This window comes from Sinocyclocheilus rhinocerous, unplaced genomic scaffold (genome assembly GCF_001515625.1).
Source record: "Sinocyclocheilus rhinocerous isolate Xijiao unplaced genomic scaffold, SAMN03320098_v1.1 scaffold1605, whole genome shotgun sequence".
NCBI lineage: Eukaryota > Metazoa > Chordata > Actinopteri > Cypriniformes > Cyprinidae > Sinocyclocheilus > Sinocyclocheilus rhinocerous.
The window spans coordinates 412,738-440,493 of NW_015627373.1; the positions used below are offsets into that span (position 1 = coordinate 412,738).

At 37.0% G+C, this 27,756-nt stretch overlaps 2 protein-coding genes across 2 annotated transcripts in view; one reads left to right on the forward strand and one right to left on the reverse strand.

Moving 5' to 3' along the window:
- LOC107727643 (chondroitin sulfate proteoglycan 4-like) overlaps positions 1 to 14,408 on the forward strand; it is a 71,120-nt gene extending 56,712 nt beyond the window's left edge. Inside the window, exons 5-10 of the mRNA XM_016537587.1 lie at positions 3,085 to 3,261; positions 5,252 to 5,450; positions 7,804 to 7,935; positions 8,205 to 8,365; positions 8,850 to 9,033; positions 9,472 to 14,408. Of these exons, the coding sequence (XP_016393073.1) occupies positions 3,085 to 3,261; positions 5,252 to 5,450; positions 7,804 to 7,935; positions 8,205 to 8,365; positions 8,850 to 9,033; positions 9,472 to 11,276 (2,658 nt within the window). The 3' untranslated portion in view covers positions 11,277 to 14,408. The remainder of the gene's footprint in view (positions 1 to 3,084; positions 3,262 to 5,251; positions 5,451 to 7,803; positions 7,936 to 8,204; positions 8,366 to 8,849; positions 9,034 to 9,471) is intronic.
- Positions 14,409 to 26,478: 12,070 nt separating this feature from the next.
- The window catches only part of snx33 (sorting nexin 33), a 16,672-nt gene continuing 15,394 nt past the window's right edge, over positions 26,479 to 27,756 (reverse strand). The window contains exon 2 of the mRNA XM_016537359.1: positions 26,479 to 27,154. Coding sequence (XP_016392845.1) covers positions 26,901 to 27,154 — 254 coding nt within the window. The 3' untranslated portion in view covers positions 26,479 to 26,900. The remainder of the gene's footprint in view (positions 27,155 to 27,756) is intronic.

The window sequence follows — 27,756 nt, forward strand, 5'->3', positions numbered from 1 at the left end:
CTTGCATTGTATTTTTTGTTTAATAATGGTCAATGGAAACCAAAAACATTTGGTTATAACATCTTCTTTTAAGTTCCACAGAAGGTTTGGAACGACATGAGAGTAAATACTGACAGAATTTTCATTTTTAATAATATAATAAATTATATATATTAACATTATTCTTTTCCATATTTTTTTATATTAGCATTACTAATGCTTTTGGGGATGGTATGTCACAAACCTGTCCATGTTAACATCTGTGAACCAATGTGGCTAGCTTCTATCAAGTGATAGATGAATTTGCTGCCAAAATGCAAGTAGAGTTTAAATCAACTCAAGTCATTTAACGTCACCAATAGAAAATTTAACTTTGAAACAATGGACTGTGGATCATACAGGCAGACTGTGATGTTTCTTTTGTTCCTTCATTTCCTGGCCTTTTTTTAACTGCATTATCAATAAAAATGGCAAATAGGTCAAACTTTAAATAATCAAAGATTCTCAGCCATTAGCATGTTAGCTCAAACATTTCACCAGACTTGGAAAATCGACATCTTCTGTGAACAGTCGCTAACAGTATCGATTTCCTGGCAAACACAACGATTTACTGACTAAACAACAGCAGAAAAGAAATGAAGCTCAGATTTTCTCTAAAAAAGCTTCTGTTCTCTCAGAGCTTGCGACATAACGGTTAGCATACATGCTGTGACACATTAAGCCATATACTGCAAAAACGGCTTCTAAGTTATTTGGCCTTTTTACTTGTTTTCAAGTCGAAATATCTAGAAAAACCTGAAAACAAGATACAGTTTACTCGAGAATCAACAGTGCATAAATTAAGACTTGATTTGTTTAGTATGAGTGTATTTTTTTCATATATACAGTATACTAGTAATATGATAGATAGATAGATAGATAGATAGATAGATACAGCTGATAGACGTCCTAGAAACTAATGTTACAATGATACTAATAGAAATGTTTCTTGTTTTTACAACATTTTAATAAAAATGTTTTGCAGCTTGTATTGCTTGTATGGTTAATAGGATTTGAATCCAGCTTGTCATATTCTTCGCATGGTTGTCTGTCCTCTGTCTCCTTTAAATGCCTCTTATAAATAAAAATGTTAAGAAGGCCAAAAATACACTAAGATGCTTACATAAAAGCATTTCACCTCGATTCCAAATTACATCTTCCATAAACAGCCGCCATAAGTTATCGATTTTCTGACAAATATGCAGACTTAAATGTCAGAAAGAGGTGAGGCACAGCTTTTCTCTGCTAAAAAATTCTGCTAGCATAAGCTTGGGCTTAGCGGTTAGCGCACAGCTCTTGGAGCTTGGTGCTCGTACTAATGAAAATAAGCCCAACAAATTAAATGCCAATTAGATTTTTATGTTTTCTGAAGAAAATGTGAGGGCTTGTGGTCATTGTTAAGATTTGTACTATGTAATTTGTACTGTGTTAGGGTGACCATACGTGCCATTTTCCCAGGACGCGTCCTGGCCAGGATTTCTATATTGCCTAAAATATCTAGGTTTTGACTTTGTTTGCGTGTGCAGACCGATCGGTGTATGACATCAAAATACCATACAGACGGTTCCTTATGCTTTCAAAATGCTCTCGAGGTATTTTGATGTCATACACCGATCGGTCTGCACACGCAAACAAAGCCAAAACCTAGATATTTTAGGCAATATAGAAATCCTGGCCAGGACGCGTCCTGGGAAAATGGCCCGTATGATCACCCTATACTGTGTGCAATGATCTGATCATCTGGAGCCTGTTCGAATCTGTATAGCATATGACAAATAGCAGACGTCTGACCTCCTGCGCCGGACACACTAACATACTTTAGTTTCACATGACGCGCTCGCAGCTGTGGAGCTTCCTAGAGTTTGCATTATGTTTGTTTGACTAAATCTGCACTTTGTTTAAAAAGTGCATCTGACCACCCACGTCAAATCCAGTTTTAGTGTAACAGATGTACATTTCATTATGTAATGTAACGGACTGAGAAATGGCTTGTTTGGAAGAACAGCTTCACTATTCACAACCATGTTAATCTTATAAATACAAAAAGGTTGGAGATGTGGCGTAGTGGTTAGAGCACATGTTCAGACATATGTTTGAGTCTGACTTGCGATATTTTTTCATGGTTATTGCAATTCGAATACATTTTTAGGATAAGTTTCCTCCATCATTTTCTGTCATTTCTTTACTCCTATTCTTTGTGCTGTTCTGAACAGCCTTTATCTAATTTGGTGTTCTCAGTGAAAAATCACCAGCCTTTTAAAAATTGCTTGTAAATCTCTCATTATGCTGTATTATCAACAATATTGGATTTTTACCTTTGTCAACTTGTTTTCTTTTAATTGGAACAGGTTTTGTATTTCTTTTTGGAAATGATTGCTCATAGGCCTCATTGATCTAAACTTAGGCACCTCAGTTTTTGAGTGAAAAAAACATTACTTGTGGATAATTGTGACAATATTTGCTCAAAAACTGAGGTGCATAGATCAATAAGGCCTATGATCAATCAGTTCCAAAAAGAAATACAAAACCTGTGCTAATTGAAAGAAAACAATCTGATATAAAGATTGAATCCAATATTTGCTAATAATATATAGCTTAACAAGTACTTTTTTTGTAGGCTGGTGACTTTTGACAAGAAGGTGAAGGAAAAATCCCCTTTCCCCTTGCAAAAATCCTTTGTATAGTGTTAGGTTTTAACTAGCATCAACTAGCATTTTTAGGAAAAAGAATATCCTCTCCAGGGTTATGTTGTACTGTCACAACACAACATGAGGGTTATACTATAAATAAAAAGGGCCAAAAATACAGCAAGATTCTGATTAGTAACATGAAACAATCCTGAAAACAGGAACTATGGTTCCCATGGTAGTTTTTGTTTATTTGTTTCATCTTTTTGGAGGGAAACTGCATCTGCAGAATTTTAAAAGGATGTTTTTATTGTCTTGTCACTTGAAAAATGACAAAATAAAGCCGCTGTAAAACCAAAAATGCCCTAATGGTCAGAAAAAGGATTAGGGGTGTGTGGCTGGATTTTTGATGTCTTTTGCGTATGTTGTGTTTCCTCAGGTACAACAGGGACAGGTGTACTACTTCCACGACAGCAGCGAGACCACAGAGGACAGTTTCACCCTCGTGGCGACCGCTTCTCACATCACCCGCCGGAGTGCGTCTCTGACCATCGGCATCACCATCCTCCCTGTGAACGACGAGCCGCCCCGCCTCCAACGCAACACCGGAATGGAGGTACACCGACACCATTTTCCCTGTTTTAAACATTAATGAAGCTTCTAGAACAGAGACGTAGTCGGAAAATTCAGAGCGACTCCCTCCGCTGGAACACAGAGTGTCATTCAGTGCTTGCTCGATGTTGTCTGTGGTTTTTGGTCGCCGTGGAAACTCATATTTTTGGAAAACCATGACGGTGGCAAGAATTCGGCTTCTGGGCTGGAGGGAAAGCCGACCAATCGGAGACGCCGCTCGACTCCCGCAAAATGTGAAATAATGATATGTGTGTTTTTCCACATGCAGATAGTTCCCCTTCTCTCGCGCGCGTGCCTTCTCTCTGTCTGTCTGACTCTGTATCAGACATGCTTTAATCCAGGAACACCTCAATTTTCAATGGTTACTGATGATAATAATAGAGAAAGTCAAAAATTCAGGCCGGCTCTTTCCAAAATTGTAAACACAAGTTTTACCAGCTCAGTATTTAACACACACTTATAATTTAGGTGGTTTCACTAGAAAGTGCCTGATTCATATTTCACCATAAAATCAAAAGGATCAAAAGGGGAAACATAGATTTAAATATGTAATAAATATAATATTTATTTGGTTATTATTTATTAATAATTATATATAATAATTATGTGTGTGTGTATATATATATATATATATATATATATATATAGCCAGAAAAAATGAAAACAATTATACAATATTTATTATACAATATTTATACAAGTTTTCAATTCGCAGAAATTATAGTTATGTATATTTTAATTTATTAAATTATTATTGTATTATTGTGATATGAATAGAATTAACTGCATAATGCAAAATAAATAAATAATTCTAATGACTGTAATGTGGCAAAAAAAATCTTTATTGTAATTAAAATTGGGTAAATTAAATTCAGTACAACAAATACTACTATGGTATCTAAGAAATCATAATTTTCACATTACAGTAATGTGGATGAGCTCTGTTTTGCATTTTGTTGCAATTATTGTCCTGGTGCCAAAAATCGCAATGTTCCCAAAATGGCTTCGTTTTACAATTTCATGTGGTTTTCCTTTTTGGCATGAAACATGAAACTTTTGTGAGATTCATCCACACAAACACAATCACTCGATTACTCAAACACACACACAAACACAGAGTAATATATCAGTTCTGGGCTCCCTGTGCTCTAATGTAGAGACCCTATAGAGACACACCAGTCTAATCAGAGAGAGATTGCATTTTCCCATCAAAGCAGGCCTCGGCACGGCATGCTGGGATTTGATTTGCCACGCAGCCGCTGATCCATGTTACATCTATTAAATATTGAGTATGAAGAAACAGCAATTTCCAGCCCAATTTGGGAGATATTTGTTTCATATGTTTCACTCGTGCTGTACTCTGCTCTAGTGCTACCATCTAGTGGATGCCCATGGATATACTACACAGGAAGTGATGTAAAGGTCTTTGAACAGTCACCAGGGGGCAGTACAGAGAGCTATCTGCTATGACTAATATTTGCCCTGGTAATGACACTGCATTGCCCCCCATTAAATAGCACTCACAGAAGGAAAGGAGATGATTTTACATGCACTTAAATCTTGAAGGTCACGTTATGTGGAAACTAGATTACTAAATGATAATGAGTTTGTAGACCTTTCTGTTCCAGGGCACTACGCCATGTACTCAATTCCAGTTTTTTCCCTCTGTCTCTCAGGAGAGCAGTAGATGGAGGCAGTGAAAGCGTTCAGGAACAGATAAATGCGTGCTTATGTGTGGCGCTCACACGGCAGCCCTGCACTCTCCCAGCTGAATTTCTTCGTTTAAGAATGTCTTTCAGCAACTTGTCCATTACACATCCATTAGAGCAGCATCAGAGGAGACATAACTGCCTCTTTCACATCCCAACGACTCCAGACAGTTAGACACCTCTGAAAACAACAGTTTAGTTGTTCCATCTTGTTTATTGGTTTGTTTATCTCTCTTTGTTTGTGTGTCTGCTCTCTCCTTTCAGCTTGTAGCTGGCGAGGAGTCTGAAATCACAGCCAATATGCTGAGCAGCGAAGATCTTGACACCCCTCCGGAGGAGCTGGTGTATGCCATCGAGACGCCCAGCAATGGGATCGTTGCCTTTAAAGTGTCCCCGGATGACAGCGTGGACAGTTTCACCCAGGCTCAGATTAATAATGGAGAGGTTTTATTCATTCATCAGGGTGGGTTGACATCAGTTTCTTTGAATCGAGTCCTTTAAAACCTTTAAAAGCAGACTAAAATATCAGCTACTAAAGAAAAAAACAGTAGGCCACCTGATGAGGGACCAGAAAAGAGTTTTGGGGCGTGGCAATCATAGAACAGCTTAGCAACCACATGGAATCGTGTTAAAAGTCACTTTCAAGGCCCAGCCACTCAGAACACCACAGCAATATACTAAGAACCTCCCAAAACTGCATAAAAACATAGTAAAAAATGCCATAGCAACCATATAGCAACAAGCTAAAAACAACTTAAAATGCCTCAGGACACCTCAGCAATCGTATACAGTAGCAGCATCTAAAAAAACTGTTCTGAACACCTTTAGCAACATGCCAAAACCCACTCACAACCAGTGTTGGGCAAGTTACTCTGAAAATTTAATCAAATTACTGATTACTCCTTTTAAAATTAATCACGTTACTGTTCTGATTACTTTATTTCAAAAGTAATTAGTTACATTACTAGTTACGTTACTTTTTTCTCCATGAAATTTATGAAATCCCAGCATACACGCTCCCGATAAATATTTGTTATTAAAGCATCAACATCCACAGAACACTGTTATTTTTAACTAAAGCAAGCGGCTGCTGCGTGCATGGTTTGGCATGGCAGAATGCCAGCAAAGAGCGCTACATTTATAATCTCTAAAAGACATCTCAGTTAATCGCAATATCACAAATCTCTGTTATAACACAATAAACAGTGTTGGGTAAGTTACTTCCAAAATGTAATACATTATATATTACTAGTTACTGTCTTTTGAAAGTAATTAGTTACATTACAATATTACTGTGTCTAAATTGTAATGCGTTACACTACTTTTGAGTTACTTTTGAGTTACTTTCACCAAAATATCCACAAGCACGCAGGTTTCAGCACTGCATTGCTCAACGCTGCGAACACGTGTTATAGCCTAAATAGAAACTGCATACGGTTGCACCTGTTAATCGTTTATATTTTATATTAGTTCATGTTGCTTTTGTGCAATAGATGAATAACAATTTATTTGTTTTTAGATATTTTATGTTTAGATATTTCTATTTTGCGAGAGTCCCGTAATTTTATTTTATTTCATTTTATTCTCCCGCATCCCGCGCGCACACACGAGTCTCTGCACTCGCCTATCAAGTCTTGTCCCGCGCCGCGCTCTGTTGCGTCGGGTCTCGCGGGAGCAGGTCTCTAATCCACTGGCACTTGACTCGACAGTGCGTGTGCTACATCCTTTTTACAATCTCTAGATTATAAAACACTGCATTCTGTCAGCAATGTAACGCGGCAGTAACGTATAGAGACCTCGGCTTGTAACTATACTCTAATTACTATATTGAAAATTATAACGCGTTAAATTACTCAGTTACTAAAAAAGTAATCAAATTACAGTAACGCGTTACTAAGTAATGCGTTACTTCCCAACACTGCTCACAACACATTATCAAATGCATAGCAACACGTTAAAACAACTCAGAACAACTTAGCAATCCTAATAGAGTAGCAGCATCTAAAAGAAACTGTTCTGAACACCTTAGCAACATGCTAAAACCCACTCAAAACACATTACCAAATAACATGTTAAAACAACTCAGAACACTTCAGCAATTATATAGAGTAGCAGCATCGAAAAAACTGTTCTGAACACCTTAACTATATGCTAAAACTAACTCAATTACATATTAGCATGTTAGCAAATGCATAGCAACACGTTAAAAAAACTGAGAACACCTTAGCAATCATATCATAGTAACTGCATAGTAACAAGCTAAAATCCAATCATTAAAAACAACACAGCAGTCATATTCAGTAGCAACATGATAAAAACAACACCTTAGCAACTACATAGCAACATGTTACAAACAACTCAGAACAACTTAGCAATCATATAGAGAAGCAGCATGCAAAAAAAATCTATTTTGAACAGCTTAGCACCTGCATGGCAACATGCTACAGCACACTCAGAATACATTAGTGAATGCATAGTAACATGCTAGGAACACCTCAGCAATCATATAATAGTCACCTGCTAAAACCCCAAAAACAAATATAAACAACTCAGAACACCTTAGAAATCATATAGAGCATGCAAAAAAAATCTATTTGAACCGCATAGCAACACACTAAACCAACTTGAAACACTTTTCAACACTAAAACTACTGTGAACACCTTGCAACCACAGCAACTTTTTAGATAAAAGTTCCCTCAAAGAACTTTATAAATCTATGATAGATCTAAATGTGCTGCAAGGAACCATTGAAGAACCCTTGTTTTAAGAGTATAACATGATGTAGTGAGTATGATGTGCGTGTGTCTGGTCTCAGGCTCAGAGGCTGGTGGGTTCAGCTTCACCGTGACTGATGGAGAACACACTTCACCTCTCCACCGCTTCGTTGTCAAGGCAAGACAGCTCACCATCTCCATGGAAACGAAGGGAGAACTCATGGTCTTCCCAGGTGGGCTCCACACGTTCCAGACCTTAAATCCAAATACCTGTCTTTCCCTGGGCCAAATGAAAGATCTTTATTGGCCCAGAGAGAAATTGTTCATAAATCTTCAAATTGGGGGGTCATTTTTCATTTTCCTCATCATGAACCGTCCGTAATCTTATCTGGAACAACCTTGTAGATCAATTCTGTCAATTATAGCTGTATGAAAGCTGCTAAAATGTGTTTTCATGAAGAAATCAGTGGAGTGATATGATTTGTTTGGTGATGCTTGTCAGGCACCAGGCAGGTGATCAGTGGAGATATTTTGCGGGCCATAACAAGTGAAGACGGTGATGAAATCACATACTCACTAGTGAAACCTCCTCGCTTGGGACGAATAATCAAACCTAACCAGCGTGGACAGTTTGAGGAGATCACTAGATTCACACAGACTGAGGTAAATAATATTGTATATTTGTGAAAATGTATTTGCAGAGGAAACCAGTAACACATACATCTACATTTTAGAAAGGTTTAGATTTTATTAGCAGTAGTAGTAGTAGTAGTAGTATTGGTATTAGTATTATTTTACAGAATAATTGTTTTGTTTGGACATTGTATAAAAACCCTTAAAATGTGCCTTCAGTAAAGCCTCTTCCGTTGTAATGCCATCTCTGGCCATAAGAGGGCAACATATGTGCAGATATTATTAGTTGTCAGTAGATGGCAGCACTATTCTCTCATTACATTCAGGCTTTTGCCTGCTAAATCTAAACTTATGAAATCTGCAAGTATTTCAAATTTAGAATTCAAACTATATTCCTTATTTGCTGTTTTTACTGTCTGACGCTTCAACATCTGACCATTTGATCTGTTTTATGAAGAGTGTTATAGGCTGTGGCCAGTTATAAAAGGGTTTTTGATTCCTCTTGTGTGTTCAGTTGGATGCAGGTGCCGTATATTATGAGCATCAGATGCCGGCTGAGCCCTTCTGGGTCCTGAAAGATTCTGTTGAGCTGGCCCTCACATCGCCCCCAGCAACAGAGCTGCATCACAGCCTGCCAGTCACTGTGTCATACTACGCAGCCAATCAAAATGTGTCATCTCAGCTCTGGAAGAACAAAGGTAGCTACCAATTAAATGTAATTTTTTGGAGTAGGGGTTTGATGCAGGTGCTCTGTCAATTGATACAAAAGTAAACAGAAGACTGATAATAACAGGCAAATATGGTGGGAACAGGACAATGCAGGCCACATTCAAACTTGTATTTACTGCATGAGCATTGTTACTCAATGTGGTTGGAGCTTGAATGCCAGGTTTCTCAAATCTGGCCCTGCACTGCAGAGTTTAGCTCAAAACCTAATCAAAGTCCACCAAGCAAGCTAATCAAGGTCTTCAGAGTTACTAGAAAATTACAGGTAGGTCTGTTCGATCACGGTTTGACTAAACTCTGCAGGGCAGTAGCCCTCCAGGTCCCTGTTGTAGGCTAATCTCTAGGACACAGGTCTAATAATTAAATGTAATTTAATTATTTTCCTTTGGTGTTTTGTTAATGTGTTGCAGGTGTGTCTGTGGTGCAGGGTCAGTCTAAAGTGATTGACAGCTCTGTTTTGGATGCTTCTAACCTGCTGGCCAGTTTGCCTGAGCAGAAGCGGGCGGGGCAGGACATCGTCTATGAAGTGCGTCGGTTCCCCAATCATGGACGACTCACTCTCGGAGGGTCTGACCTGCCTCGTGATGCTCCACGTTTCCTGCAGGATGACGTGGCACGTGGTGATCTAGAGTACAATCACGATGATTCCGGAGCATCTTCTGATAGCTTCTCTTTCCGGGTCCATCTGAACCCCAGTGGCCGCACTCCGCAAGTCCAGCCCGGTGCCGTGGTTCTGGAGGAGATCTTCCTGATCTCCATTAGACGGAGAGACTCAAACCCGCCAGAACTTGTAAGCTTGGACCTGCTCCTGGAAGCACTGCAGGGCTCCACGACCATCATCTCCAAAAACTACCTCAACACGGTTGACCAGGACAGCACACCGGACGAGGTCCGATTTCTCATCTCCAAGAGTCCAGCTAACGGATATGTCATCTACACAGACTCTGGAGACCGGATCGACCAGTTCAGCCAGGAAGACATCAACACTGGGCGGGTTGCTTTTGTTAGCGATGGAAGTCTGTCCGATGGTTTCATGGAATTTATAGTGTCTGACGGGAAACACCAAACAGACCCATACACGTTGCATATCGGAATCCTGGCCAAGTCTCTGATACTGAACAAAGCTCCAGAGATCCACGTACTGCAGGGAGATGACGAGACGCTAATCACGGAGGACATGCTCAGCACCTCCACTGGGGGTCCTGTCGAGGAAGATGTACTCTATAAGATCACCAATGTCCCAAAATACGCAGCCGTAATGGTGGACAGACAGCCCACATCGGCTTTCACACAGAAGCAGATCAAACAAGGAAGAGTGAGTGTCCGTTTCGTTAAGTCCACCTCACCGAGAGATAGCGTGGCCTTTATGGCCCGAAGCAGGGCGGCGAATGTGTCCTCCGTCCTCAACATTACAGTGAAACCACTGGTGAAGGTGGCCCAGAATCCCCTGCTCCCCAGAGGTGCTACTGTACTCGTAGACAGAAAGTTGCTGGACGCTACACCTCTGGCCAACAAGACCAGAACATCTCCAACCTTCAGCACGATCAAACAACCTCAAGGAGCGCGGTTCGTCAAGAGGGGTGGGCAAGATGATGGCCAACCAGTGAGTTCCTTCACCCAACGAGACCTGGATGAAGGTTGGGTAGCTCTGGAAATCTTAAACACAACTGGGGGTCAAAACACTGGAGGTCAAGATCAAGATGAAGCACGCTTTCTCCTAAAAGCACACGGCGTTCCTCCTGCAGAGTGCGTCTTGCCCTTCCATGTGGTCCCTTATGACCCTTCTAGAGTTTATGGCGCTACACTGCTCAAAGTGCCACCGGTGTTCGTCAAGAGCGATCCAGGTCAAGCCAAGCCCAGGTGGAGAGGAGATGGAGACGTAGCTTCTGGCAGCACTACAGCGACTCCTGTGGTATCTAGACGAAATACACTGTGGGCTATCCTTATTCCCATTCTCGTCATCCTCCTACTCATGCTCCTGGCCGCAATGCTGGCCTACTACTTGGTCCGTCGCAACAAGACCGGGAAGCACAACGTCCAAACAGTGGCAGCAAAGCCGAAGAATGGAGAAGTGAGTAAGGAGACTTTTAGGAAAACCGATCCTGCGAACAACATCCCCATGTCAAACATGGACTCAAAAGGGGCGGATCCTGAGTTAATACAGCACTGTCGGACAACAAACCCAGCACTGAAAAAGAACCAGTACTGGGTTTGAGATCGGCGACCGGACACTTGTGTTTCCAAGGCCTTGAATCATTCCAGTCAGTGTTATACAGTTTTCTTGCCATTATTGATGCTTATGAATTGAAGTCCAGCACATATCTGAGTTTAGGGTTTCTTAGATGGCACAGCCAGATCTGTGTGTGTGTGTGCTGATGTTCTAATAGTCACATGGTCATTTCTCAACTGAGGTGGAATTAACCAAATTTTAAGGTACTTTTGGACAAGAACATAACGTGTTATGTTTGAACAATCCTTCTTATGTATGTTTAGGCAGTAAATTGTTTAAGATTTTATTTTTTTGTGTTATTTACGTTTATGTTTGTGTTGCTTTTAAACACCAATCAATAGATGTGCCATTTTCCCAACAGCCTGTTTTCTTTTGTGACGCATTGATTTAAAATTGTGCTGACAATTTGGCACCTTTGTGATCACTTGTTTAAAGGAATATGCTGAGTTCAATACAAGTTAAGCTCTGTCAACAGCATCTGTTACATGATGTTGATTACCTGAGAAAATAACAAAACAGCTTGCACTTACAGTGGAAGTCTATGAAGCAAGTCATTGCTCCTTTAAAATACACATGGAAGTATAGCCACACGACTTCAATTTTCTAAATTACCTACTGTCTTTAAATGACTTACTAGCCTTGTCTGTGAAAAGTTATCCAACTTCAACCAATTATGCCCACGTAAACCAGTAAACTCTACTCAGAGGAATTATGCCGGTAAATCCATCCACCTAGAAAAGTAGTCCCATTGCAAAAGGTATTGTTTATTTTAGACCAGTTTTTCCAAACCTATTCCTGGAGGCACACCAACAGTACACATTTTTTATGTCCTGGATCTATTTCAAGTTGTGGAGTTTCTACTAATGATATCATGAGTTGATCATGAATGAATCTGGTGTGTTGGGTAGTTAATGTACGTGCTTTAACAGACATTCAACCAACACCTTTCAAATTTTCAACCCTTTGCAATATATTACCCCATAGATTCTCACTGCAAGTGCTTGTTAATAAGGTATTTTCTGTGGTAATTGACAGCATAACAGTCATATAATTATTAAGCTGAAAGTATGCTTTGATTTTCTGTTTTTAATGTGCATGATGTAAATTTCAACCATAGATGGGCTGTTGTAAAGAATGGGTAAAAGAATGTGGAAAATGCAGGAAAAACTACAGATGTTGAAGGTGGAAACGATGCAGTGGGTTTGTGAGGAAACAGAAGGTACCTGTGTTTGTACAACTTGTTTGAAAAAGTATAACAATATATTTTGGTCTATTGGCTACTTATTTTTTTGTACCGAATGTCAGAGCTGGGAAACCATAGAGTCACAGCTCCCTGCTGGCCTCTACAGGTCAAAATAAGTATTACAAAGCAACAGTATTATGGTCAATGGAGTATAAATAAAAAAAGTCTAGTACATTTGAATGTGTGTGAGATGTAACAGCAGTTGGAAAAATTATACATACTCTGCTTCAGTTTGGTCAGATTATGGTGCTAGTGCCGCTTTAAAAATCTTATCATGCCTGCTCAAAAAGAGTAATCTCACAGCCATGCCACGTATACGTCTCAGTTTTGACACATAAACGGTGCTGAGATTTAATGGTTCGAGAGTGAAAATGAGACTTCATGTTTACTAATCATCATATCAGTCGTGTGAAAGTAGAACGAACAGCCTTACTGAATGCTTTTAGTTATTTTTCTATAAATCTATCTTTTCTACTCTGTTTGTTGTATTTGTTTTGTCCGTAAATGCTTTCATCCACTGCACTGATTACAGGCACTGAAGAACTGCAAAGTTTTCTCCTCCAGAACTGCAGCCACGGACAGGAAGTGAGTCAGCAGTGGCTGTATTCATGCTGTGTCCTGATTGGCTGCAGGGAAGATATGAGGTCATTATTCCTCAGGCTGCAGCTTCTATTTTCCAGAGCTGTTTCTGAGCTCAGTTCACAACTTTTGATTTAGGTTTAAAAATACAAATAAATATGTAAGTTGTTGCATGGCTGGGTGAAAGTATGTCTGAGCATATGCTTTTTTACAAAATTATATTTAGGGTTTACTACAAATCTCTGCCGTTTGAGAAATATATTTCTGCAGTGTTTGAAATAAAGAAACTAGAAACTCAGCTATAGTTCACCAAAAATGAAAATTCTCTCATAAACTTACCCAACCTTACATTATGTCGTTAAAAACCACTATGACTTTCTCTCTTCCATACTTTGTGTCACTGAAATTGAATTAATATATTTTATGATACTTTTTGGGTTTGCTATAGACACTGTTGCATGCAAACAGTGGCCTGGACATTTTTCTAAATGCCTTTTTCTGTGTGTGTTCCACGGATGATAGAAAGTCATATGGGTTTGGATCGACCTGAGGGTGAGGGAACAGAGTTTTCATTTTCTATTTCTTAAAAAATGTTTATAGAAAGACTTCCCATTTGTCACTGGTTCTCTCTGAAGTGCAGTTAATCATTTGGACTGTCACTGGCTGAACTGTATAATTAGATGTTTTAATCGGTTGTTTGGCTTTTCTTATCTAACAATAGTGACGTTCCTTATAATCATAGACCAATTCTTCCACATCATTCCAGAGTTTAATTATTTAGAGACATGATCAGTTCCTAAGGTACTGCATATGGAATTTATATCACTGTTGATCTGATTTTCCCTTTTCTTTATTAAGCTAGTATTAACTGCATATCCTGGGGTTACGATATCCCATCTGAGACCTCTCAGGACGTTTGTATCTGTTTGTTTCTGCAGAGCAGAATTGAGATCACATGAAAACTCAGGATATCAATGGTATTTGTTCTCTGGGTATTTATGGGAATTTGTTGACCTTAAACCCAAAACCATGTACAACCCCACAACCCTCTTCTCTTTTGTGTTTTTGAATTCTGTTTGCTTGTAAATATATTATGTCAGATCACATAACCTATCAGAAGAATCAAAATGCACTTTCCTCCAGCTCTTCAATGATTTCATTTGTGGGTGAGAGTTTTCATTTCCAGTGTTTATTTATTTTTAGCATCTATATTCGGTTTCGTTTTTGCTCTTTTAAAAAGTTTGTGAACATGCAATTCATTATGTCCCTATAGAAAAAAGTAATATGTCATGGTCCCAACAACAAAATAAAAAACAAAAAAGACTGCTTTTGTTTCTTGAATTATGTGTTCCACATATTTGTGTTAAAATTATCGTATCATATTACTATTATTAATATTATTCTTATTTTATATATAGTTTAATGCAAATATCAGCAGCATGTTGTGCTTCATTTTGACCAGCAGATGGCGCAAGGGTGTCCCATCAGTATTTCATGAGTTCTCATCTGCGCTCATTCTTTCCTACCAGCGGCCTTTTCGCTTTCTTCAGACTTTCTTGGCTCTTTCTTCGGAATAAGACTCACTGTCAAACGCTCCACAGGCTTGTTACTATAGCTGACATGACTGTTTTCAGCATATTACTTTGGCACCTGCTACAGATCCTTTTAGATTTAACAGATAACTATTTATTTTACTCATTTGCTAACTAAAAGACTTTTGTTTTGAAGTGTCTCACCATATGAATCAGTCAAAACAGCTCAGCTCAACCAGCCAATCAGGTCGCGCTCCAAACACAGTCGACACGCCCATCTGGAGACAAAAAGGAACCCAGAAAGGAGAAGTAAACAGTCTCAATAATGCAGGTCAATTGAATGGTTCTGGTTTCTGATTCTACATCATTGAAACTTATGTAAACAAGCAGGTTTTTTTAGCAGCACCTGTTCTTAATTACACAGCCTAAATCATGGAAGGTTTAAAGGCTGTTGCAATGCATAATGATTGACATATTTGGGAAAGAGAATCAATATAATTTAAATATACACTGCAAAGGCAAAAGTATTTGCACATCCCCTTTTAATTAAGGTGTTTAGCTATTTCAGATACACTCTTTACTAGCAGGTCATAAATTGAAGTGTATAGTCACACATTCTCAAAAGACAAAAGAATAGGGCTCTGAGGCTGGTTAATAAATGTGAAACTAATATGAAGTTTTTGTTTTTTATTATTATTATTATTATTACTTAAAATATTGTAGGAAAATATGAGCCATTAAAAATGGATCTGAAAACTGACCTTATTTGAAAAAATTATGTCAATAGATGCAGGTGCTTTGTTTGCCGCCTTGCACATTTCAAATGCAGAAACTGGAAACATTTGCATAGAAATGCAGAAGGGCTTTGTGGTTTGCTGAGTCTTTCAGTCTTGGAGAAAGAAAGGCAGATGTCAGGGTCAAGAAAAAAGAGAGGGGTCACCAGAGTTCATGCTTTCTCTCTCGTGGTTTCTCTTGTCAGTGGTCAGATGTGTCAATGCTAGTGTGTGTGTGCATGCAGAAAAATCACTGCACTTTACTTTAAAACAAATACAGAATCAGTATTGCCGTGTGGTTGCCTAGCCATAGTCTAATACATAGGGTTCAAATCAGTATCTGTACATATGAGCAACAGTAGGGATACTTGCCTTAGCAAGCAGCAATTAACTAAGCAACTTTGCAGTTGATATATTTCCTTGACCCAAAACATATGTAGATCATATGAAAGGGCCCCTTCTCCTTCTGTTCGTCCCGTCTGGGTGAAATGTGCCTCACAGTTCTGTTTTTTACATCCTACAACTGTGTTAACATTTCCAACCCCTAAATTAGCTTTTCCTGCTTCCAGTCTGCTATTACAACACCCATGTTTCCATCTGAGGTCACCTCAGAATCTGTGAAATCATCCGGCAATCTTGCTTTTAATTGGTTGAAACACAATTGTAATGGTCAAATGTGTTTACGATGGTCTGATACACTAATAGGTTTAAAAAGGATAGGGTAGTTAAAGTTAAATGTTCTCTGGGCAAAAGCAGCCAGCAGGAAATATTAAGTGTAGTGCCCTAGTTAGAGTCCACATGTCTGGGTATGTGATTTGAGACTTGTCGTCATTGTCTCTGAACTGCAGGGACTTTAGTTTCCATAGTGCTGCTCTCAGGGATGCTACAGAGAAGATACGCAATCTGGGTAGACCGTTAGTTTGAGGAATGAGCTCTGGAAAGGTACTTAAACGGTCTCAACATATAATATTGTAACATGAAGAACTTTTTTTTCGACCTCAAAATCCCTCTACAGTGAAACTCGGGTCTTCATAAGAAGAGGATTGTTGCAAACAACCACTGAAGGAGCTTTATTTTTAAGGGTTCTCTAAACATTGCATGTCTGTTGCCAGATAATGTTTTCCCTCTGTAATGTAAAGTTTATTTGCAGGTCAGATGTGTTTGTGTCTCGCTCTGTCTTTCCTAGAACCTTGTGAACCACAGACAGAGAGGAAGAATTTGTATAAAAAAAATAAAAAAAACAAGATGGTGAGTCAGCACACATCCTGTCACAGCAGGATCAGGCTATTTACTGTATCTCGCTGTCTGTTTTCCTTATAATACGCCCAGTATGTTATCAGCAAATAACAGGGCAGAGGCTCATTGGCAGCAATGTTACTGACTCAAACTGGAGGCGGGGTTTAAATAGAGCAATGACCGCTCTGTTTCTGTGTTCTAGAGCATGAACTATTAAACTGTCCAACGATTTAATGCTCATCTATGATCTTACTATTTGATAACCTGAATAAAATGTGTAATATCACTCATCTAAAACTGAATTGCTGTGATTCTTTAATATGTAATACAATGTTTGTTTCTTCATCATTCTTGAAATGTAAACATTTAAACAGTAGCTAGCTGTAGCCTATTAAAAATGTGTTTTCATGACAGATTTATTCAAATATACATTAAATAATGAAAAGATCACTAACAGGTTAAGTAAGATTGAATATGTAACATCCGATATGTAATATATGTGCAGATATATTTGCAAAATGCTCATCTTATTTTACTAGCTGACTATAACTGTGAACACTTAATGGCTTTCCTGAGGTAAATGTTACGGTCTGTGACATATTGTTTACAAACTGTTTTACTGATGTCTTTCCGAGGTTAAAACACTGATTAAGCTATTATGAGACACCATACATGTACTGTTTCTTTCAGCTCACCTTTTGATGTTCATTCATGTTTATTTTGCCTTTAACTAGCAGTAAAGAGGAAGAGATGATCGGTTCACGTGCACTCCGCGCTGCTGCTTGAATTGAGGCGGACGATCTGTCACGCTCAATTAAATCGCGCCAAAACGACGTTTACTGTTTGAATTTCTCTATCCACCTTTTTCTTGTTGTAAAAACGGGCGCGGCCATTTGTAAATTCTATGGGTCTGGCTTCCGGTCTCATCTGCGTCCACTCCATCCAGCTATTTTTAGCTGAACAAAACAGTTCGTTTTGCTGCTTGATATTGAAAGTTGGTGTGTCTTATCATATTATTTTAATGTATTATCTTAATTATGAACACACTGATTTGTAGTGCAAACTGTTTACCATTTACTGCACGTTGTTATTCTCCTGGTTATTTCTCTATAGCGGCTAATGAACCGGAAGTCTCACCCATAGGCTTACTTCCGCGTTAAAGAAAAAGGTGGATAGATTCGACAGAATTTGAAAGCCATGACTTTGTTTCATATCAAAAATAAGCAAGTGTTAAGCTTATTGTGATTATTGGATTGCAGGCATCCTACAACTAATATGTGTTCAAGAATCAAATGAAAACAGACTAAAAGATCTTGGTTCATCAGAATGAAACCTGATTAAAAACGATAAATTGGTATTGTCAACCCATCATGGCAACCACACAGCTGACCCCTGTTGTAGTTTATCTGTGTTGTGTGCAAGGACTAGAATAAAGCTAATTAATATGGTTTCTTATCGATTCTAAGATAGATAGGTAGATAGATAGATAGATATTCAAACCATTTAAAAAATGAATAGATAATTCCCACCCGTTTTTTAATGTCACTGCTCTAGAATTGCTCTGTTATGTTGACTTACTGCATTCAAATTGCTCTACTTTACTGCTCTAGAATTGCTGTGTTCTATCATTTTATACTGTCTATACTGCTCAGCCTTTCCTCGCTGCTCCACTTAGCTGCTCTGCTTTTTCATGTCACTGCTCTGTTCTGTGACCTACTGCTCTAGAACCACTCTACTACGATTACTGCTCTGTTCTATAATCTCACTTCTCTATAATATTAATCACTCTGCTTTCCTTTACTGCTCTGCTTAGTTACTCTGCTTTTAAACACCACTCCTCTAGAATTGCACTATTCTGTGACCCTACTACACTAGAACACCACATTTAAATAACATTGCTGCTCTATAATCGCTCTGTTCTATAATCTTACTTCTCTGTACACTTAGCTGCTCTGCTTTTTAATGTCACTGCTCTGTTCTGTGACCTACTGCTCTAGAACCACTCTACTACGATTACTGCTGTTCTATAATCTCACTTCTCTATAATATTAATCACTCTGCTTTCCTTTACTGCTCTGCTTAGTTACTCTGCTTTTAAACACCACTCCTCTAGAATTGCACTATTCTGTGACCCTACTACACTAGAACACCACATTTAAATAACATTGCTGCTCTATAATCGCTCTGTTCTATAATCTTACTTCTCTGTATAACCATTCAAGATACTGTATGTTGATTTGAAACGTCATAGTGTTATATAATGCCGCCGCTCTAGAATTGCTGTTTTGTGACCTTACTGCTCAAGAATCTCTCTACTTTTACTTTATAATTGCACTGTTCTATACTTATCTATCTCTTTGCTTATGTAAGATTGTTGCTCTATAATCGCTCTGTTATAATCTTACTATTTTGTATATTTGCTTTTCTTTAATCCTCAACTAAGCTACTCTGATTTGTAATATCACTGCTCTAGACTAGAAACACTCTACTTTTTAACATTACTGCTCTATAATTGCAGTGTTCTAATCATACTTCTCTCTATAGCCGCTTAGCTTTTCCTCACTGCTCTACATAGCTAATCTGCTTTTTAACATCACTGTTTAAAAAAAAAAAAAATTAGTAAGACTCTGCTCTATTTAGGCTCTGCCACTCTACATTACTGCTCTATACTATAGCCTTAGCTACTCTGCTTTAAATACCTGCTAGTCCTTTGGCGTCAGTTTTGGTGTCCCTACCCCTACATTTCTTTGTTCTGTGACCTTAATGCATTCAAACTACTCTCCTTTTGTAACATTTCAGCTCCATAAGTGCTCTTTTCTATATTCTTACTTCTCTTTAACCGTTCTGCTTTTCTTTACTGCTCTACTTAGCTGCTTTGCTTAGAATTGACCCGTTCTTTAGCCTTTCTGCAAATGAACTGCTCTGCTTTTTAACTTCAGTGCTCGTCTAAATCACAATTGCTCTTTTATGGTCTTCTCTATAACCACTCTGCTCATAGGCGGCGCGTGTGTAAGGCTGGGGAAGGCTTAGCCTTCCCCTGGCCACGGGGACTTGGGGCAAAAATGGCACTAAATTGGACAAAAATGCCCCTGCACAAATAAATTTAATTTATTACGTCTGTTGCTAACAAAGTGAATATGAATAGACAATGTCAATTGCGGCATTAAATTAAGACCTGCTCATGTTGCACCGTATTTAATTTTAGGCGTTTTTACAGTGTTGCGCATTTTAACCAATCGCACACAATTCTGTTGAGATTAGGAATGCAATGGCCAATCAGAAGCGTTCAGATGAGTCATCGTTGAAACCGATCAGTTTTGTTGAGTGCGCGCGCGTTTGCTGACTGAATTCCAGACTCTTGCAAATTCTCTCATCATAAACAACAAAGCGCAGATGTACGTACAGTGTAAGTAAGAGATTCATTTCACAGTGTATACAGCTTCAGTTATTATAAAGATAGTTTTGTTTTTTTGAGCGTGCTTAAACTTGCGATAGATCAATGTTAGTGATAATGTCACTTTCTATAATTTATTTCTCTGCTCTTTCAACCCTACTTCTTAAATGCTCTAGGACTGCTCTTCTCATCCTCGTTGCTCTAGAAGTGCTCTGCTCTAAACTTCTGTTATATGGCCTCACTTTTTTGCATGTATCAGCATATCACTGCTGTGTGATCTCACTGCTTGTTATGATCCCACTGCTCAATAATTTCACTGCTCTAGAATCTTATTGTCCCATGATCTCACGGCTGAGGCATTAATGTGGATGTGAATAGCGTGTGTAGCTATGTGCGCACCAGCGTCGCTCTTAGTCCCTATGACAGATTTCTCCACAGGCATGTGCGATTTTAATGTGTTATGTTGTAGGAGGCTCCTCCATTCTCACGCAACCATCAAAAAACAGGGACTTGAGATGTCCACCAGTATTGTCCTGTATTCAGTTCTGACTGGATTTGATGAACAGATGCTTGATGCCTCAAATGAGACATGAAAAAAAAAACTGAGGACGTTTTGAGTTTGTTGTTTAAGGAGCACGAGAGGAATGTAGGCTCAGTGTTCTGAGGAAGTGACTGCTGTATTCTGGGAACGTGGCTTGGCTTGAAGACAAGGGGGCGAAGTCAGGGGAAGGGTAGCACAATTAGGGGGTGTGGTCCAAACTATGAATCATATAAAAAATGAGTTGTGGTTATTACAACATCTTCATCTTGACCTCAAGGTTTCTGCAGAATGACTAAGGGAAAATGCTGATAAACCACAAAACACACACACACACACACACACACATATATAAAATTAAGCGAACTAAGTTGGCACAGCACTCTGTTGTACATCTTAAGTTTAACTAAAATAATGATTTTGTGACGTGTTTGTGGATTAAAGATTAAAAATTATTTTTCCTATAGCATATATTTTTATCCAAAGCAATTACAATAATGAAAATATTCTGTATATTTTCAAATAATTAATTAATGTATATTTTAATATTGTATATTGTAATATTTTAATTAATGTATAAAAATTAATACTTGTAAATTAAGTTTTTTTTATTTAACAGTTTGATTAAACATGATAAATCTTACAATTCAAGATTAAATCTTTATGTATTTCAAATATTTCGGTTACACAGAAAAAAAAAAAACATTTGGTTTAGGATTTACATTTTTGACATAAAATTTCTAAATTACAAAATTTTTATTTTTATAAATAATTACAAAGAAACAGCAAGTGACACTGATTTTAACATGAAATTTTGAAGTATAAAGGCTGAAATAGTATTTTTTTTTTCATGTAAAACATACTCCCGATAATATTTGTTTCATTTACAAATAAAAAAAACACACACAGAAGAAGCTTTTCAGAACAAGACTATGACTAAGACAGCAAAGAACTATGGGAAGGCCTGATTAAGCACTACATGTTAAGAGAACATGACCATCTGGCATTCTTTATATTGCCAGACACACTCGTACATCAATTGTTGTTCTTCATACAGTATTGGGTCATCATTACATCACAGTGACAGCTGCTCTGTGTTCCTGCAGTGTGATTTCTGTTTCGAACAGTTCCTCTATAATTCCACCTTAAGACGCCAAAAGACCTTTGGCCTATATTCAGTGAAATTCTTTTAAAAAAAGAGAGCTCTGGATGAAACATCAAAAGACTTTGAAGCCAGTATTTATGGATCTGTTCGCTTAAGGGGTCACAGCCGGAGACACTCTGCTTTTGTGAGAGCGAACCTACATTTGTTCGGAAAATTAGTCTCATAAATGCTCATAAATAACTTAAAGCTCATTATCTTTGTATTATTGTAATGTTAATCCCATTTAATCAAAAATAATTAGGATCTCTTGAATCAGGAGTGCTATTATCCAATTCCTATCATTTTTTTCAGGCATTTTTCCCATTTTTTTTTTCTTTTTCCCCCTAATATCAGCTGCTCATCTGCACACAAGATGGCTGGCAGTTTCGGATCCGTCTAAAATTCCTCCGCGTCTTCATAAGGCTGTGACCTCCAGAGGAATCTTGTTCAGGCTAAGAACAAGAAATATGTGTGTTTTACTTGATCATTTAAGGGAATAATGATGAACAGATTTAGGTCAGCTTTTATGTTTAAACAATATCTGCGTATAGTCCCAGATTTCAGAAATAAACATTAAAGGAGAACTATTTGTTAAGGAATAAAAATAATAATTGAAAAACTGCATTTTATAATGAAGCTAAATTTTACATTGCAAGCTTTGTTTATTCATTATATTTTTTTAAGTGATAAAATGCAAAAGCCTTTATGTATAATGCATAAAGGTTATTTGAGGGTATAATGCATTATAATTATTCATAATGTGCATTGTAATACATTGTATCTTGTTGTAAATAATTATAACCGAATTTAAAATGCATAGTGTAACAATGAATTGTTAAGTGTTATAATGTATTAACTGTGGTTACAATTATTCATGAGATTCAATGCATTATTAGATGCATGCATACAAGGCATAATTAATGCATTAAAACTACTTTTGTAATGCATTATACATAAAGGCTTTAAAGGTCCCATGGCATGAAAATTTCACTTTATGAGGTTTTTTAACATTAATATAAGTTCCCCTAGCCTGTCTATGGTCCCCCAGTGGCTAGAAATGGCGATAGGTGTAAACCGAGCCCTGGGTATCCTGCTTTGCTTTTGAGAATATAAAAGCATCCAAAAAGCAGCATGTCATGGGACCTTTAAGTAAAGTGTTACCAAATTCATTTTGTTGGTGTAAATTAATGAATTTAAGTTGATTCAGTGAGGTTAAACAATATTTAGACTATTTATATGTTACCATTTTTAGGTTACTATTTTTTCCTGTGTAATTATAGTATGAAATATGTATATAATGAATGTAATGTCAATAAATTAATTATTTATGAGGTACATTGAATTAAGATGTAATTGATTTAATATAATAAAAAAATATATTAAAGGTAGGGTATGTAATTTTTCAAAAACACTTTAGAAAACTGATTCGGGCCGAATAGCAAAACAAACTTGTAGCCAATACAAAAATAACATATTTAGATAAATTATTCTTGTTTATAGCATAAATATAGCAAAACTTACTAAGGTTTAAAGTTACTCATTTTTAATAAATATGCATTTTACATGAAAATTTATGTGTCCACATGTTCCCTAATGAGTTCACTAAAAAGGATATGTTGTATTTTTGTCTAGTGCTGTTTTCGGCGTTGCTACTTCAGTGCCATTTTATTGACTGGTTTGTAACAGCATGCAATTACTCATAAATCTGAGCCAGTCAAGAAAGTTTTCATAAAACAAAAGGCCCCTACAAAATGAAACCAAAAAAAGACACTGAATCCATTTTGAGATCTCTTTATTCAGATCCCCTGTTGAACACCAGAATGTGTAAAAAGTGTAAAATCTACACATGATATAAATTCTACTGTCCTCCATACAGTGAGTAAACACAGAGCAATGTGCTGGACGCTGCCTCACACGTCCTAAAAGAGTCCAAAATCATCCGTGTGAGGTCTGCCCTTCCCCAAGAAACTTTTTTGTGTCCATTTCTGCAGTTGTTGTTCTTAGTTTCTTGATATTTCAGCTCATTAAAACATCCATTTCTCTTAGAATGTGTGTAATCCGTCTTCAGATGTGGCACTGACGCTACAAAATGCAAAAAGATCATTAAGCAAATGTAATATTTGGATAAGTCATGGAAACCCGTCTTTGCTTTGGTATGACTAAAGCGTGAGGAACTCTGCTGTGCGTTTGAGCTCAGCTGTATCCCGGAATGTGAGTGAAGACGCCAAGTGGACACAGAGAATTAAAAGCAGGGGCTTTTGTTTATGTGCATTTTTTTCCCAGTTACCAGAAAAGAAATCCCCTACGGGATCGCTCGGCGTTGCTTAAACTGATTTGAAAACGATGAACATTTCCTTCTGCGGGCACATAAACATCTGGACACTAAAACACAACCACAAGACTGGTCAGTTCTTAAAAATATTCTTCAGGTTGTTCATGCTAAAGTCAACATGAAAATGCAGTTTGCAATGCATTCATAATGCAACATGTTTTGGGGTAAAAAAAAAAATGTATGTGTTTATCTATTAAAAAAAATTACATTTGTGTGTTTTAAGAAAGTAAACAAGGTTGATTTTGATTTCATGTTGACTATTATTTATTAATACATAGCTTAAGCCAAAATATATGGTAGCCTGTTTCCAACACAGAATTTAAAAATAAAAAAGGTAATTGTGACTTTTTATATCACAGTTCTGATATGTTTACAATTCTGACTTTTTCCTCAGAAGTATGAGTTTAAATCTTACAATTCTGACTTTTTTCTCAGAATTACGAGTTTAAATCTTACAATTCGGACTTTTCTCAGAATTACAAGTTTAAATCTCACAATTCTAACTTTTTCCTCAGAATTACGAGTTAAAATCTCACAATTCTGACTTTTTTCTCAGAATTACGAGTTTAAATCTTATAATTCGGATTTTTCTCAGAATTACGAGTTTAAATCTCACAATTCTAACTTTTTTCTCAGAATTACAAGTTTAAATCTCACAATTCTAACTTTTTCCTCAGAATTACGAGTTTAAATCTTACAATTCTAACTTTTTTCTCAAAATTACAAGTTTAAATCTCACAATTCTAACTTTTTCCTCAGAATTACGAGTTAAAATCTCACAATTCTGACTTTTTTCTCAGAATTACGAGTTTAAATCTTACAATTCGGACTTTTCTCAGAATTACGAGTTTAAATCTCACAATTCTGAATTTTTCTCAGAATTATGTTTAAATCTCACAATTGCAAATTTTTTGTTTCCCCATCACAGAATAAAAAATAGAAAATTTTAACTTTTTCTTATTTTTTTCCCCTTTTTTTGTTTTTTTCTAAGAATTGTGAGTTCATATTTTGTGATTCTGAGTTCAACTGTGAGTTTATAAAAGGTAATGTTAAAGAATTGTGAGAAAAATTCTGAATTGTGAGATGAAAAAGTCAGTTACCTTTTTATTATTTTATTCCATAAGGGAAATGGCTTCCGTAAAATCTGCTCCATTTTTTAACATGTATAAAGCAAAACATCAGTAAACCCAAAGGTTTAAATTTTGGTCCTCAGTTACTAAGTGTGCAAACAGTAAACCTCCAAGTTTACAATCTGAAACTTGAGACGTTTTAATGTTAAACCAAAAGCATTGTTAAAATCACAACTCTTAACCACAGAGTCAACTTAGATTGCAGCCTTGAGATTTACACAAACCTCTGTACCCCTTAAACCTAGCAACTAAAAATAAGATTAGCCTACTTCTGAGGAAATTAAAACAAAAACCATTAACATAAACTCAAAGTCCTCTCAAGTTTTTCCTGAGGGCACACAAAAAGGAGAAGAGGAGGATAAGAGCTCCCTTTTGCTTTAGAAACACCCTGAACAAACATTTAGGCTAAATGCTAATGCTAATACTGAAGTGTTTCCATCTGATATTCAGAGTCTCTGGGTGGGGATTCTTGCCCAAGAATTCACAAAAACATGTTTTGTCTTAACACTTGGAAAAATTAGTACCGGACTACAAATGACAGAGTCGAAGAAGCCTGGTGTTATTCATCTGAATCACTGATGAATATCATATGACCGTCACATCTGATCATTGTATCAAATCAAACCCATGCATTTCACGTAAACTCAGGAATCTCCGCCTGAAGGGGAGCTGGATTAACAATTTATCTGATTAAACGTCCTGGAAGTTAGCAAAACCACATGAACCTGCTATGTGGGCTTATTTCTTGCTCATCTAGTCCAAGCAAATTTGGGCAACTGAACGTTTCAAGCGTCAAGTCATATTTCTGTCGTCACTGAAAGCGAAATGTTGCACGAAACAACAAATCCAAGCCAATTAGACCATGTAATATTTAATATAAAGGTATTTTGATGCAAAAATGATGTTCTTGGTATTTCTGTTGTTTTCCAGTACAAATATCTAGGCATTTTTAAATCAAGATACATTTAGTTGAGAAGCAAAATTACTTGTTTCCTAAAATATTTCTCAAAATAAAATTAATACTTTTTTGCTTACTTAATTTAGATTTTTTTTTTTCATTTCGCTTATCGAGTGTTTAAATATTTGTAGCAGAAAACAAGACAAAAATACTAAATAAGAAAATTATTTTTTGCAGCGATGCAACAGGCTTTTGGACCAATGAGATTTGAGTGTGGGCGGAGCAACTCAACAAGCCATAAAATAGAAAATCTAACGTTCAGCGTTTGACAATTTTTTTTTTTTGCATTGCGCCTGAATAAGACACGGTCTCGCAATTAGTTTTCTTTTTAAAGAAATATTTGCGTTTTTGGCAAACTATTGTGTAAACAACTTATGTCACATGACCAGACAGTTTTTGGAGTCTGATTAGCGTCTGCACCTGCTAACGCACAGGTAACATCATTCGCACACCTGACTCTGTGAGTTTTGAAGAGAAAAATATGGAAAAAGTGTAACATTGGTCTCACAGATATTTAAATAATATTAAAAACATGAAGATATACATGAATAGTTTATCAAAGGCAACTGTATTGTTGGTTTCTGGGGTTAAAAGTGACATTTTTAAGTGCAGAAGTGAGAATGTCCTGTTTCTCTTGCAAAAAAAATCCTTTCTGGAATTAGAAAATTCCAATTTTGGGAATAAAAAAAACCCTTGTATATCTGTCCACAGGAGTGCTGTATCTCCATTACAGTCCAGACGCCAAAGGCTCTAGAGGTTATCGTACATGTGAAGGGTTCTCTCTAATTGCTGACCTACACGTTGATAGAAGGCGATCTGTTGGCGGAGATACGCCTGCATCATCTCTTTAAAGTCCACCTCCCTCCGCTGGTGGAAGTGGTTCATCTCGGCCTGCAGGGAGAAACCCACAGTCCTGCAGCGTTTACGAATGCCATTCGCTTCCTCTTGGTCCATCTTTCCCTCGTCGCTCATACGCTGAGACTCCTTCACCTTAGCAAAAGCACCTAAGAGGGCGTGAAACAAAAAAGTTTTAGAAATGTTTTAATATTGTAGCAATATGCAAAAAACACTAGTCAAGAACTAGCAATGACACTGAAGATAACGTTTAATTTAGCTCATTTTTAGCACAAGACTAGGCTTGTGTTAACCAAAATTCAACTGATTTATCAATTATTTCTTTCATTTACCAACATTTCGCAACATTTTTTTCTTTCAAGAAAGAAAGAAAGAACTTAATAAATAATACTACATATATTTAATAACATTTTATAGTTATTAAAATGAGTAAACAAAGAGAATATGATGTTGCAGACAAAGTTGTGGTTAAAATATACACACGCATACATAATAAATAAATACTACATATATTCAGTAACATATTTTTGTAATTACTAAAATGAGTAAGTAAAGAAAATATGATGCTGCAGACAAAGTAGTAGTAAAATAATACATGCATAATTTTATATAATTTATATATAGTAGTAACAATTTTGAGTGTGTATGTATATAACATATTTTTAAAATGAGTAAGTAAAGAAAATATGATGCTGCAGACAAAGTAGTAGTAAAATAATACATGTAATACATGCAATAATTTATATATAGT